Source organism: Canis lupus, chromosome 14 (assembly GCF_048164855.1).
Source record: "Canis lupus baileyi chromosome 14, mCanLup2.hap1, whole genome shotgun sequence".
In the NCBI taxonomy this organism is placed as follows: domain Eukaryota; kingdom Metazoa; phylum Chordata; class Mammalia; order Carnivora; family Canidae; genus Canis; species Canis lupus.
This window is the reverse complement of record NC_132851.1, coordinates 40,586,956-40,600,336: the sequence shown is the minus strand read 5'-3', so window position 1 is coordinate 40,600,336 and position 13,381 is coordinate 40,586,956. Positions and strand designations below refer to the sequence as shown.

General features: G+C 49.8%; 1 protein-coding gene across 15 annotated transcripts in view; it reads right to left on the bottom strand.

Moving 5' to 3' along the window:
* Positions 1-13,381, bottom strand: part of LIMCH1 (LIM and calponin homology domains 1) — a 298,658-nt gene that overhangs the window by 209,605 nt on the left and 75,672 nt on the right. The window contains exon 2 of one of the 15 annotated variants that reach the window (XM_072775454.1): positions 11,727-11,929. The exons of the other annotated variants lie outside the window; for them this stretch is intronic. Within the exon in view, the coding sequence (XP_072631555.1) occupies positions 11,727-11,768 (42 nt within the window). The 5' untranslated portion in view covers positions 11,769-11,929. The remainder of the gene's footprint in view (positions 1-11,726; positions 11,930-13,381) is intronic. 15 annotated transcript variants of the gene reach the window in all.

Sequence of the window (13,381 nt, the reverse complement as noted above, 5' to 3'; positions counted from 1 at the left end):
TGAATAAATAAGTAAAATCTTTTTTTTTTTTAATTTTTTTTTATTTATTTATGATGGTCATACAGAGAGAGAGAGAGAGAGAGGCAGAGACACAGGCAGAGGGAGAAGCAGTCTCCATGCACCGGGAGCCCGACGTGGGATTCGATCCCAGGTATCCAGGATCGCGTCCTGGGCCAAAGGCAGGCGCTAAACCACTGTGCCACCCAGGGATCCCAATAAGTAAAATCTTAAAAAAAAAAATCATTTGAGGCGGTGTACGAAATACACATAAAAGAGGACCAAGCTGAAGATGCCAGCCACCCCAAAAGAGCTGCGTTCAAGCCACATTCCAAGAGGCCGATTTGGAGCAGCTACAGATCACGTGCCGCGGGCCCTGCGCACAGCCCGCCTACAGCAGCGTCCTCCCCGACACCCCCCCGCACCGTGGGATCCAGCCCCACCCCGAGGATGCTCCCAGCCCCGTCACTCCTGGCTCACCCTCCGTCGGGGCCAGGGGAACACACCCAGATGTGATCCACCAGAACTTGCTCACGATAGTGTCTGATACATTAAACCACTAGTCATCCTTTCATCTGGAGCCACAGTTGCAAACACTGTAATTGATAGCAGCCCCGCGGTTCTTCAGCTTTGGTGTTCCTCCTGATCTGAGAAAACCGTATTCCAGAAAAGAAACTACACAGAAGTATTTACAGCGGTCAAGCCGGGAGAGAAGCACAGCAGGTCCCACGGCCGTGGGCAGAGCGGTCGCACCCACAGCCTGGCTAACTAGCCGAAGAAGCCCCGGGTCGCATCTGACAGCACACATGTACCCACACGTTCGTGTGCGCCTACACCCACATGTAAAACACCAAAGATACACCTTCTGTGCTACGAGAGTACTTGAGGCAGAATCACAGAAGGTCAGGATTTCAGTTTCCCACTTCTCACCACGGAGCATGTGACCGCCCTTAACATGCATCTACCACGTGTGAAAATACCCGGTAATCAGATCAGAGTCGCGCGTGCCCTGCAGAAATCAGCCTGCTGTGAATGTTGACGCGCCTCGCATAGCTCAGCCCCAGCTTCATCTTTTAGAGAGAGCTGTAAGATGTGCTGCCCCTGGACGCGGCGCCATGAGCCCCTCAGGGGCTGCGTGAATGGCACACAGAGCCCCAGAGCCAGCAGGGGCGGCACCCTGGAACGGCTCAGCGCACCTACTCCCCAAGATGTGCCTTCAGATGCACATTAACCCTCTTGCTCATCCACCTATTTGACAAAACTCTCATTTCCACTGTCATTCAGCAAACATGTACGTTTTTCTGAGTGTAAGTCTTTAGACAGGGCTTTACCACCTGACGAAACAGAAATGAGACTGTGGTGTGACTTCATCAACTACTGATCCAAGAGAACCACCTGGCTGTTGCATTCGTTCACTCCCTTATTTTAAACCAAACAGATTCTATCCCCAGCCCTTGAAGGGGTTTCTTCTGTGGTGGTGGCTAAAACATTAAACGTGCACATAATCGCAAATGGTCGGGGCCCCACCGGGTAGCACGAAGGCTGTTATGGCAGAGAATCGTGGGGAGAGGGGCCAGGACTCGAGGCCGATCCTAAGCAGTAGTATTGAAACTAAGCTACGGGGGATCCCTGGATGGCGCAGCGGTTTGGCGCCTGCCTTTGGCCCAGGGCGCGATCCTGGAGACCCAGGATCGAATCCCACGTCGGGCTCCCGGTGCATGGAGCCTGCTTCTCCCTCTGCCTGTGTCTCTGCCTCTGTGTGTGTGTGTGTGTGTGTGACTATCATAAATAAATAAAAATTAAAAAAAAAAAAAGAAAGAAACTAAGCTACAAAGGATGAGCAGGAGTTGACCGGGTTAAGAGCATTCAAGGAAGTGCAACAAGGAGAGGAGGGTGGAGGAGAATGAGAAGGGTGGAAAAGGAAGGAATGGTTTTTCCAGAGAAACTGTAGGAGCAGAGGCACTCAGGCAGGCAATTCATTCGAGGAAACAAGCTTTATAGGATTCATAAACTGGCAACACGCGAGAGCATTAAAATTCTTAATGTAGGAAAAGGCCATACGAACAACAAGACGAACACCCTAAAAGAGAAAAAGAACAAAGAATATGCACGGAAGTCTTAGTAAAGGAAATCATGTGTGTGTTGCATGTATGTGCACGTACCTATGAGCTAGCTGACGCTGACAGGACGTCCATCCCAGCTAATGTTCGACGTCAATCAAAGCACAGAGATGCCATTCCTCCCTCTCCTACTGACAGATGAAGACTGGCAATGCCCGCACAGGGTGGGTGTGGGGCGGGAAGGCCTCCTGTCCCTCAGGCCCTTCTAGGGCATCAGCTGCAGTAAGTGCCCGTCTTTTGTCGGCAACTCCACTGCGTATCATGAAATAACAAGGGTGTGAATCATCTAGAACATATCTGGCAGTGGAGGGTTTGCATGCACACCTACCAAGCACCTGAAGCCCACAGAGTACGGGCACTGCAAGGGTCGCTAAGCGCTCCCCGGCCTTCAGGACGAGCCACCTGAGGGGCAACAGGAAGGTATACGTCTAGATATAACACAGGGCAGGCTCGGGCGCCTGGGGGGCTCCGCGGTGGAGCATCTGCCTCTGGCTCAGGCCGTGATCCGGGTCTCGGGATCTGGTTCCATATCGGGCTCCCCACATGGAGCCTGCTTCTCCCTCTGCCTGTGTCTCTGCCTCTGTCTCTGTGTCTCTCATGAATAAATAAATAAAATCTTAAAAAAAAAAAAAAGAGGGATCCCTAGGTGGCGCAGTGGTTTGGCGCCTGCCTTTGGCCCGGGGCGCGATCCTGGAGACTCGGGATCGGGTCCCACGTCGGGCTCCCGGTGCGTGAAGCCTGCTTCTCCCTCTGCCTGTGTCTCTGCCTCTCTCTCTCTCTCCCTGTGACTATCATAAATAAATAAAAAATTTAAAAAAAAAAAGATAGGGCAGGCTCTGGTGAGTGAGAAAGTGGTACAAATAGAGTGTCTCCTGTCTGCCCCTCAATACGCAAAAGCCGTCTGATTTTGAGTGATCAACGAAGGCTTTGTGGAAGGTAGGGCACTGGAAATTGGCCTTGTGGTATAGGAGGAGGACGAAGGAGCTGGTTCGTCCCTGCCTATTAGAGTCTACGGGTCGGAAAGGACATTCATCAAGTAGGATGAGAGGCCAGAGGTGCCAGGAGCCCTAAGGACACCACAAAGGCAAATATCTAAAAAAAAAAAAAAAAAAAAAAAAACAGTGTTAGAGAGAATGCAGGGAACAGACACTCAGATGTCTTAGTGTTGGAGGAGTAAGTTGGTATAATCACTGCCAGGAGCAACTCACGGACCGGAATCTAGAAAGGCTGAGGACACACAGATCATCTGACTCCACAATCACACAAATACACCTGCGCGACTCCTGCGCCAGGACACGCGCAGAGCCGTGCAACCCACCAGGGCCGGCTACGGCAGAAAGTCGAGACACCTTAAGAGTTTATCAACCGACGGCATGAAGGAGTAACGTCTTATTCACACAGTAAGACTCAACGCCAAACATCACAAAGAGGAATTACATGGATAAATGGCAAAGGCAAAGAGGGTAAGTCACAGAATGACACTAGCGGTGTGTGGTTGTTTCTATAAACACGCAGAACGATATCATACCTAGTTTACGGATACACGCATATCAGTGAAAAAAATATCAAAACATGCGTGGAAATGATAAAAACCAAAATCAGATGAGTGGCCTGATGGGGAAAGAGAATGGAACTGGGGGTGGGGGCATGAGTAGGCTTCAAGCACGCATCACATTCACTCTCTTCCACGGATAGACCAGAGGCTCTCGAAGCCACGACAAAACTGATGACCCCAGGTCTCCATGGTCTAGAACTATGCCCAACATCTAGTTCTAGTCCTCAAAGTCCGATGAGTGAGTTGACGCATCAACACTTCCTCTGAGCATTAACAGGACGTTTGCCTTCCGTGGCTTTGCGTGGACACATCATTTCTTTCTACGGTCTCTCCTGGCTGTTCGACGACACATGCCAACACTTGCACACTGCCTGGGAAATTTCAACAGCTGGAAAACCCTGTAATCAGCCGACACGACGACGGATCTTAGAAAGGCAGCTTCAGTAAGAAAGTGCTAAGGAAGAGCTGGAACAGGATCTTAAAATTTTTTTTAAAAAATTAAAATTAAAAAAATTAAAAAGAGTGACTTTCCAGACCTTGAACATATCGACAGTGGAGCAAGAAACCTACTGGGTGCAATAGCCATAAAAGGGACTCGGGAATCCTACAAGCTTACAGACTTCAGGATTTTTGCTTCAATGACCATCTAAAAGAAGCGACCTTGGGGATCCCTGGGTGGCTCAGTGGTTTGGCGCATGCCTTTGGCCCAGGGCGTGATCCTGGAGCCCCGGGATCGAGTCCCGTATCAGGCTCCCGGCATGGAGCCTGCCTCTCCCTCTGCCTGTGTCTCTGCCTCTCTTTCTCTCTCTGTGTCTATCATGAATAAATAAATAAAATCTTAAAAAAAATAAAAATAAATTAAAAAAATAAAAGAAGCGACTTCGAATTCCTCATTATGGTTGGAAGCCCTCCACGTGCTCCCTGTCACTGCCTGCACCCAAGTCTGTCTTCCCACGTCTTCTGGACGTCTTCATCCTCGCTAATGGTAGCAACTAGAGTAGCCCCTGTCTGTAAGGTGACCGTTGTCAGGAGCCACGACAGACAGGTTGTTGTTGCCCTCGCAATGGCCCAATGTGAGCTACGTCGTGTGTTCTTAAGTCCGCGCTTTGGAAACAATCACCCTACTCTGGATTTCCAGTGGATCGCAGGCCGGCCCAAAGATGTTTTCACAGAGAGTACATAACAAGCCGACGCCCCCCCCCCATACACAAGGGCCTGGAAGCTCTAGAGACAATGCTGCCATCGGCGGGGCAAACACTCCAGGATCTGCAGCGGAGAAACCCAGGCACCCGAGAGCTACAACAAAGGAAGCGGGACAAGACCCTCCTAATGAGGATCGGGAACAGTTAGCAGCATCGGGTCCCACTCTTGGACAATGTCATGCAAATTAACCTTCCCAACTAGGAAATAACTTCAAAATGAGCTAATAAGTAAGCAGGCAGTGGTTGCCTTGGCAGCAAAAGCCGGCTATGCCGTTTTCCAGTTCTTTCTCCGTGGGGGCGGCAGGGGTGGGGGCAGGCGGTGGGGTCAGGATCTGCGGACAAGAGCTGGAGCCGAGAGAAAGGGCCCAACTGGGGCTGGGCTGTTCGATTCCAAGAAGGACGATGTTCACCCAGAAAGCCCGTCCTCGGCTTGAAGGGAAGCGAGGCTCACGGCAGCACAGTTGGCCTCAAAGGGAAGAGGACAGGCAGGTGGGAGCTTCGCTGGAGATGGGGATTTTCACGCAGAACAAAAAGGAGAAAGAAGAGGAAACCACACATGGAACGTGCGGTGCTGCCCCAAAGACGGAGGTCCCGACCAGGCCCGTGACTAAGGAGCAAAGGTGCCAACATCGAAGCCACCATGTGTGACTGGAGCCACGACCTGCAAGCTGCAGAACATCCCCATGCTTTTGGAACTTAAAATATTTCCACGTTCGTCTATAGGACCAGGGACGACGTGTTGAATGCTGATGCCCGAGGCCCATCCTCACCCCCTCCCAAGCCCCATTCAGCAGAACTGAGGAGTCCAGGGGCTGGAGATGCGTCAGGGGATGGTGGGAGGCAGACTCCAATTTTCTTCTGACCATAAAAATAAATGCTTTAAAATAATTGCTCTTTTATATATATTTTTTTAATTGGAGTTCAATTTGCCAATATATAGCATAACACCGAGCGCTCATCCCATCAAGTGCCCCCCTCAGTGCCCGTCACCCAGTCACCCCATCCCCCCACCCACCTCCCTTTCCACCACCCCTTGTTTGTTTCCCAGAGTGAGGAGTCTCTCATAATTACCCTTTTGAGGGCATTTCTTACTTTTCCCAAGAAGTATAAATAATTTTCAATTACCCGACGAGGAATGGGGGACCGTAGTAATGAGTGTATTTTACGCAAGCTTCTCATAACGGCATCTCGGCTCCCACATCTCCTCTAGGACGAGCCGTGCACACAGAGTGGGCTGGGGACTAAAAACTTGGTCTGTCCTGATAAAGGACAATTTTAGAGTAATTTAAATATGTAAGTGTCCCCAGATTATCCAGCAACACCTCCTACAACCTTTACATCCCAAAATCAGATTTTCTGCTCACTATTTCACTCTCTGTGGTTCTTCGGCAAACGCCCGCTGCAGGTGCTCACGGGACGTGCGCCGGGAAGGAACGTGTACGTGGAACACGTGGCACAGCGCTGATCTCGTGCATTCCCAGCAGGCACCCACCCCAGACACGCCGGGTGCTCAGGATCGCTTCAGTCGGACATTCAGGCACCTCCACGATCGGATCCCAATCTATTATCCCGGGAGAAAATTTTTAACTATGATAAAAAGCGGCGTCACTGCTTTAGGAATCAATTCTAAGAAGCCAAGTGGAGGGGCGGCTGGGAGGCTCCGCTGGCTGAGCATCGGCCTTGCGTCCCCACCACAACCCCAGAGCCCTGGGATCGAGTCCCTGCTCAGCGGGGAGCCTGCTTCTCCCTCTGCCTCTGCCCCTCCACCTGCTGCTGCTCTCAAATAAATAAGTAAAGGAGCCAGAACAGGCGCGGGAGGTCCGGGAATGGGGAGGCCGGGCCACTAACCGCACTGGCCATCCCAGAGAACTAGTGGAGGTAAAGCAGTCGGCCTCCTCAGGAAGGGGACCACAGGGGGACGAGGGCAGCAGGACCCCGGGCCTCTGGCGAGGCTCCCCGGGCTTCCGGAATGGAGGCTGGAGTCCTGGAGGACAGAAGAGGGGCCGAGGGCTCAGCCGAGCCCCGACCACGCTGCCAGGATATGCTAGCCCCGCAGCTCTCCTGCCTCGACGGCACCCCCAGCACCCGCTTGACTGGCCAGTCGCACATCCACTCCATGACCTATGCCCCTCGTAGCCGCGCGTCTGTGCAGCCCCCTTGGGAGTTCGTACTCGAAGACTGGCTCCTAAAGATAATGTTATTTATTTCATCATGAGACACAGAGACAGAGAAAGGGGCAGAGACCCAGGTGGAGGGAGAAGTAGGCTCCCGGCAGGGAGCCCCACACGGGACTCGATCCCAGGACCTTGGGGTCACGGCCTGACCCAAGGCCAATGCTCCACCCCGGACCCCCCCGGGGGTCCCCACTCAAAAGTTTTTTCTAAAGAGGGAAGTGACTTGAAGAAAACCGCGGAGTCAGCCTGGAGGTGGAAGTTAATCTTTTCCCTCGAGGGCCCTGTCAGCCCAAGGCCAGAAGGACTGGGGGACAAGGCTGGCTGACAGCCACGCCGTTTCCCTTCGGAGACGGTGGCAATATCTAAAATTGATGGTGGTGAAGCTCTGCACAGCTCTGTGAAAATCCTAAGAGCCAGAATTTGCAAACTTTAAGCGGGTGGCCAGTAGGGTATGGGATGTAGATTATGTAGATTACGTGTCCACAGAGCTGTTATCAAACAAGAGTTAAAAGAAAGAATGAATGAGTCGTCCCTCCTTCCATGTCTGGAACATCGCCTCCAGGTCCAGAGGCGGCTGAGGAGCGCGGCGACGCAGGAGGGGACCCCCATGCCCGGGGCCTGGGGGCCAGCCAGGTGAGCGGCCGCTGACGCTGCAGGGACAGGGCAGTGTTCACAACACGGGCCTCGAAAGCTGTAGCTGCTCCGCGTCAGACGTGCACTGCTCTGTGACGGGACCCCCAGTGCCGCCGAGCCCGAGGCCGCCTCTGAAGAGGAAGCCCGGGAATCCAGGAAGGACAAGCCACATGTCGTGGTCGCAGGTCCACAGCTGGCACAGCAGCACCCGCCTTCTGCTGTATTCAATGCTCTCTGACATGCTTATGCCATGTCCTTTCTTTTGGATGCTGGTCACAACCCAGGGCGCCCGGGTGGCTCAGTCGGTGAGGCATCCGTCTCCTGATTCTGGCTCGGGGCACGATCCCGCGTCCTGGGGCGCGGCCTGTGTGAGGCTCTGTGCTCTTGGGGAGTCTGCTTCCCTCCCTCCGCCCCTCCCCCTGCCCACACATGCTCTCACTTTCTCTCTCTCTCTGGAAGAAACGAATAAATCCTTAAGAAGTAAAAGAAGGAACGCTCGCTATTCGCAACCCATTCCGTGACGCGACGACCTTTGCAAGGTCGCAACCAGCAGTGTGCAAATCCCTGCTCCACCGGCAAGAGGTGAGACGGACAGGCATCCGTCTCACTAGGCTGTTCTCCGTTTTTCCACATTTTCAGGACCCAGAATTAAGCCGCTCGACAAGAATTCTCCCTCCGTTTCATAAAAGATGGAGTGATGAACATACGTTCTGTATTATAGAAGACAGATTCTTAAGAGCAGATGTGCAAATCCCAACTCCATTACTTTATTTAAAAAAAAGAATATCTGGTTTTCCTTGAAGATTCCATGAATCACAGTCATCCAGTTTGGATCGACATCACCGCGATAATAAAAACAGCATTTCGCTGCCTACGAGTCCTCCTATCTCCAGACACAGGCACGGGTGGTGGTCCTGCTGAAGAAGCGGACGCCAGCGTCTGGCTCACCTCAAACAAGGGCCCCTCACTTTCTCTCACAGCACCTGCGCCTCTCGAAATGCACGGAGTTGGTGTGACCCTTGAGTCTGTGTCTGGTGTTTCCATCACACCAATCCATCCGCACTACGATCTCTAGCCGAGAAACGCACGCTCACGCCCCGCATGCTTGCTCTTCGCCTCTTGCTGATTCAATTTCTGGAGCCACTTTCCATTTTAAAGAGACTTTGAAAGATCAAGAACATTAGGGATTTTATCGTTTGTCGTTATGTAAAGTGTCACCGACTGGATTTAGTGCGTGCGGGCTTTCCCTGGTTTAATCATAAACGCATGGGCTAGTCCTTTAAATTCCAGCTAATTGCCCGAGGGCTCGTGTTGCCTTCCAGTACTTACTCAGCACATCTCTCCATTTGTTCACCATTCCAGAACGGGTAGAGGATATGTGGCACATTAACTCGTTAGCTAGTATGGAAAGAAAGCAACCGACGTTCAAAACTCACTTCGCTCCAGCTCCTCCCACGCGGTTCCCCACACACTGACTTCTAAGGGTCATGGTTTCATGGATTATCTGTGTTGGCGAACCTCGGGATGATCTTCCCTTCCGTATTGGTTAGGGATCTAGTCTTCCACCCGTTTTCACACACACGTGTACAGGGTATTAGGACACTCAGAGGCTTCAAAAGTACAACAGGACTAGGAAACACGGGCCTAAATTCCCCGCGCCCAGCCGCACCCCCAGCCTCCCGCCCACACTGTCCCCATCTTCTATGTCTTGTCCGGGCTTCAAACAAGCCAAGCTTATTACACTGCTACGTTCCGGTTGTACCTGCGGCTGAGAACGCTCCACTCATGTCCTGTTTGGAAAATGGATTGGCAAAAACGCTCCAACCCTCTGACAAGAAAGACCTACTTTAGAACAATTACTCAATGTACGGAGGCTTCAAACCATAATCCTTTAGGGAAACTTCCTTCTATTATATCTGAACCTTTCATTCTTCCCACAATTGTAATTCTCTGGGAATTCTTCATACGGGGAAATAAAACCCACTCCAAGTTGCTATGTATTTATCTCAGCCACAAAGAGCCAAAGTCTTCCAAAGATTGCATTTGTTTCACTGAGCCATTCTGGGAATGCATCCTGGAAGAGAAAGGTTACTGCCAAGACCAACAGACAATAAACCAAGATGTAAAGGTCAGTAGCTACCCATCTCCAGAATGCACAGGAACTCCCCTCTCAAGTCGTCGGTGCAAAATTAATTTCTATTTTTAGGCTAAATAAGTGCCATTTGAAAAGTATTGTGGATGGGGCACCTGTGTGGCTCAGCGGGTCAAGCATCTGACTCTGGGTGTTGGCTCACGTCATTGTCCCCGCATCGAGCTCCTTGCTGAGCGTGGAACCTGCTTAAGATTCCCTGTCTCTGGGCGGGGGGTGGGGGTGACTGGGTGACGGGCACTGAGGGGGGCACTTGATGGGATCAGCACTGGGTGTTATTCTGTATGTCGGCAAATTGAACACCAATAAAAAATAAATTTACAAAATAAATTTAATTAATTAAATAATTAATTTAATTTAATTTAAAAAAAAAAAGATTCCCCCTCTCTCTCCTCCTGCCCCCACCCTCCACCACTCACACATGCTCTCGTCTCTCTCTCTCTCTGTCTCTCTCTCTAAAAAAAAAAGAATAGGGGATCCCTGGGTGGCTCAGGGGTTTAGCACCTGCCTTTGGCCCAGGGCGCAATCCTGGAGTCCTGGGATCGAGTCCCGCGTCGGGCTCCCAGCATGGAGCCTGCTTCTCCCCTCTCCTGTGTCTCTGCCTCTCTCTCTGTCTATCATAAATAAATAAATAAATCTTTAGAAAAAAAAAGAATAAAAGGAAAAGAAAAGTATTGTGGAAAGATACAAGTTGGCAGGTAAATAGATAAGGAAACCTTCACATACTTTCATGTTTTCCTTGAATATCTAATTGGGGAAACTAATTATAACAATTCGCTTCTACTGTTTTTCTTGAAAATATTAAGAGTGCTTCCAGTTACAATTTTTATTGCCAAAACGTTTGAGGACAAAAATTCCACAAACGTCTTCAATCCTTTCGGCTTTCTGGTTGCCTTACAGGGGCTCCCATCTCAGAAGAGAGCCATCACCTTCACCCTAGACTAGTGCCGGCAAACTCGGGATGGGATGAAGCCCTACGTTTCATGGTCAATCAACTGATCATCAGTCAGAGGCTTGAGGTCTAAATATGCTTCCTACAAGTTAATAAAGAGCGGGGACATGGTGGAGGGCCCTTTCATCTGCACCTACAAAAGCACGCAGTGGTTATTGAGCAAGACCACCCGAGCCAGAAGAAGTTGGCAACATCGCCAGTGAATCGTCTAGCATGTTAACCTCAGTCTGGTGGTCTGGTTATCACATCAGAGACTGTGGATGCGCAGACTTGAGCAAAATACAGTCCACAAGATTTCTTTTATGAGAACCATATGCCTAACCACTAGGGAAAGGAAGATTATCCAAAGAGATACTCAAATCCCCAATGTTGAGCAAGGCTAAAAATCAAATCCCATGGCTCTGACGGCCAGCCTCTGAGGCCCCGAAGTTCCTAAGGATGCCCCTCCTTAGGGCAGATGGAACCTCATGTTGTTGTCCTTGGCAAAGGTTAACGGTTGTGTTAGCTCCTCTGTTCCCAGGGTTATTTGGGGAGGGAAGTGCTGCTGTGACATGTTGACTCCTTAATGAGAGGTAGAGCTTGCCAGGCAAAGACACCATAGTGTTGGGCAATGAAGAGCCACCACGAGTCCAAGTTTGCGCTGGCCTGACACCAACCAAATATTCCCAGGACCAGTGGACTTACCTTTAAGGTCAAGCTTATGTATTAATATTAACTTTCCCTAAAACTCTGTCATTGTGCATCATCCTTACCATTTCTTAATGATGCTACAAAAATAAACCCGCACTGTGCCCCGAACAGCAGAGAGAAATACGTACAAAATACAACCGAACGGCCACCAAGTGGCTCCTTAGGAGGATCGAGAATAAAATTGTGCACAAAGAAAATCTGCTAGAGCTTAAACTAAATGAGTGCCTAATTTGGGGAAGTGTTGGGACTCCTACCAACTGGAAGAGGTCTTGGGTCTCTGAGTCATCTGCACACATTTCAACTCCCTTCCGACCCCGTTGACAATTGCAATCCGGACAGAAACATCTGTCTGATTGCAGAGTTTTCTCGGGCAGTCTTTTCTTTTTATCAATCACAGTTTCGGCTGGGCCTCGGCAGCCTGCGGGGCCTTGAGTCCATGAGTCTGATGTGGCACGTCCTGCAAGATAAACAAGTAACGGGGGTGTACGTTGCTGAGTCACTTGTATTGCTGGTTCTCGATCATCAATCACCTTGAGGCCAAGCAAATCTCCTCGCACCCGTCACAGGCTGCAAGAAAGGCTCAGCAGCACCTGCAGCGTTGCTCCCTCGCGCCCAAAACTGTTCCCTTGGTTCACGGAGAACATCCCACTTTATCTGGCATGAGGGCTTTCCTTCACCAGGTGTATCTCTGTTGTCTTCAGAAAAAGTTTAGGCATTGCTTAACAAAAACCGTGCATTAACAGATCTTCATTTCTCCTAGGAAATGCTCCTTTTGGATCCCATACGACGGTTTTGAAAAATACAGCTGCCTTGGCTTCCTGAAATCTGGAAAGCTTTACAGCATGAAAGAAGAATGGTTTCACCGGATGGTAATCTATCTGCAGGAAGAGCAAGGTCCATACTATTAAATGTGTTTACCCACCAAGTCGTCTGAATATTCCGTGATTTGCTTTAAACACCATAATCAAATGCTGCTTTTTAAGTTCAACATAGATTCAGGAAGAGCAATTTGGAGTCTCCCAGGTGGTCTGAACTCACTGTATTTGTTGTGTGTGATGCACTCCCCGGAGCAGAATGAGAAAGACATTCCATAGGACGTTTTTCTCTTTACACCAGAGCCCGGGACACAAAGCTTTCACAAGGGAACGCGTTCCCCCCAAAGGTGAGACTGTCACTTACTAATGTTTCCATTTCAACAAATCTCTAAACACACAGAAAAATGAGATGACCCTTCCTCTGATAAAAATCTAGCATCAAACATTGGCAGGCGAAATTTAAGTCACTTCCTGAATTGCTAAACAGTCCTACAAAAAGGGTCACCGAACACGGCACGTAGGCATGTCTCCCTTGAGTTTACTTAGCCATTCCTGTCTTCAAATTTAAAAAAAAAAAAAAAGTTTTTTCAGTTTTCCAGCAACTATTACCTATCTTGGTTAAACCACGGATGCCTAATACCATAATGATCTGTGATTAAATGGAGTGAGGAGGGAAAGCAGACCTGCACCCCTTACGTGATTAAAACTCAGTCTGTTAAAAAAAAAAAAAAAAAAACTCAATCTGTTATTATTTTCCATTTGCATCACGGTAACATGAGTGCTTTTGTGAGAAGCTATATATAGGCTTCTGGGTGGTGGAGAGTCTCTTTCCTCATCAACAGAGGGTACAGAGAAAATGAATACAGAGAAAGTTTGTCTGGAAAACGCAGGTAATTGCACCCATAATGGTGACCCACACAAGTGAAGTTGTAAACTACCACCGAAATCACTCAATCCATTGGTTCATCATATACCCAATTTCTTCCTTCACACTTTCACTCCACAGATAGATGTGGGGAGCTTCGGAGGTGCCAGGGAACATGCCAAGCATGCACATGATACTCAGAAAAAATACTGACCCTAAATGGTGGTCT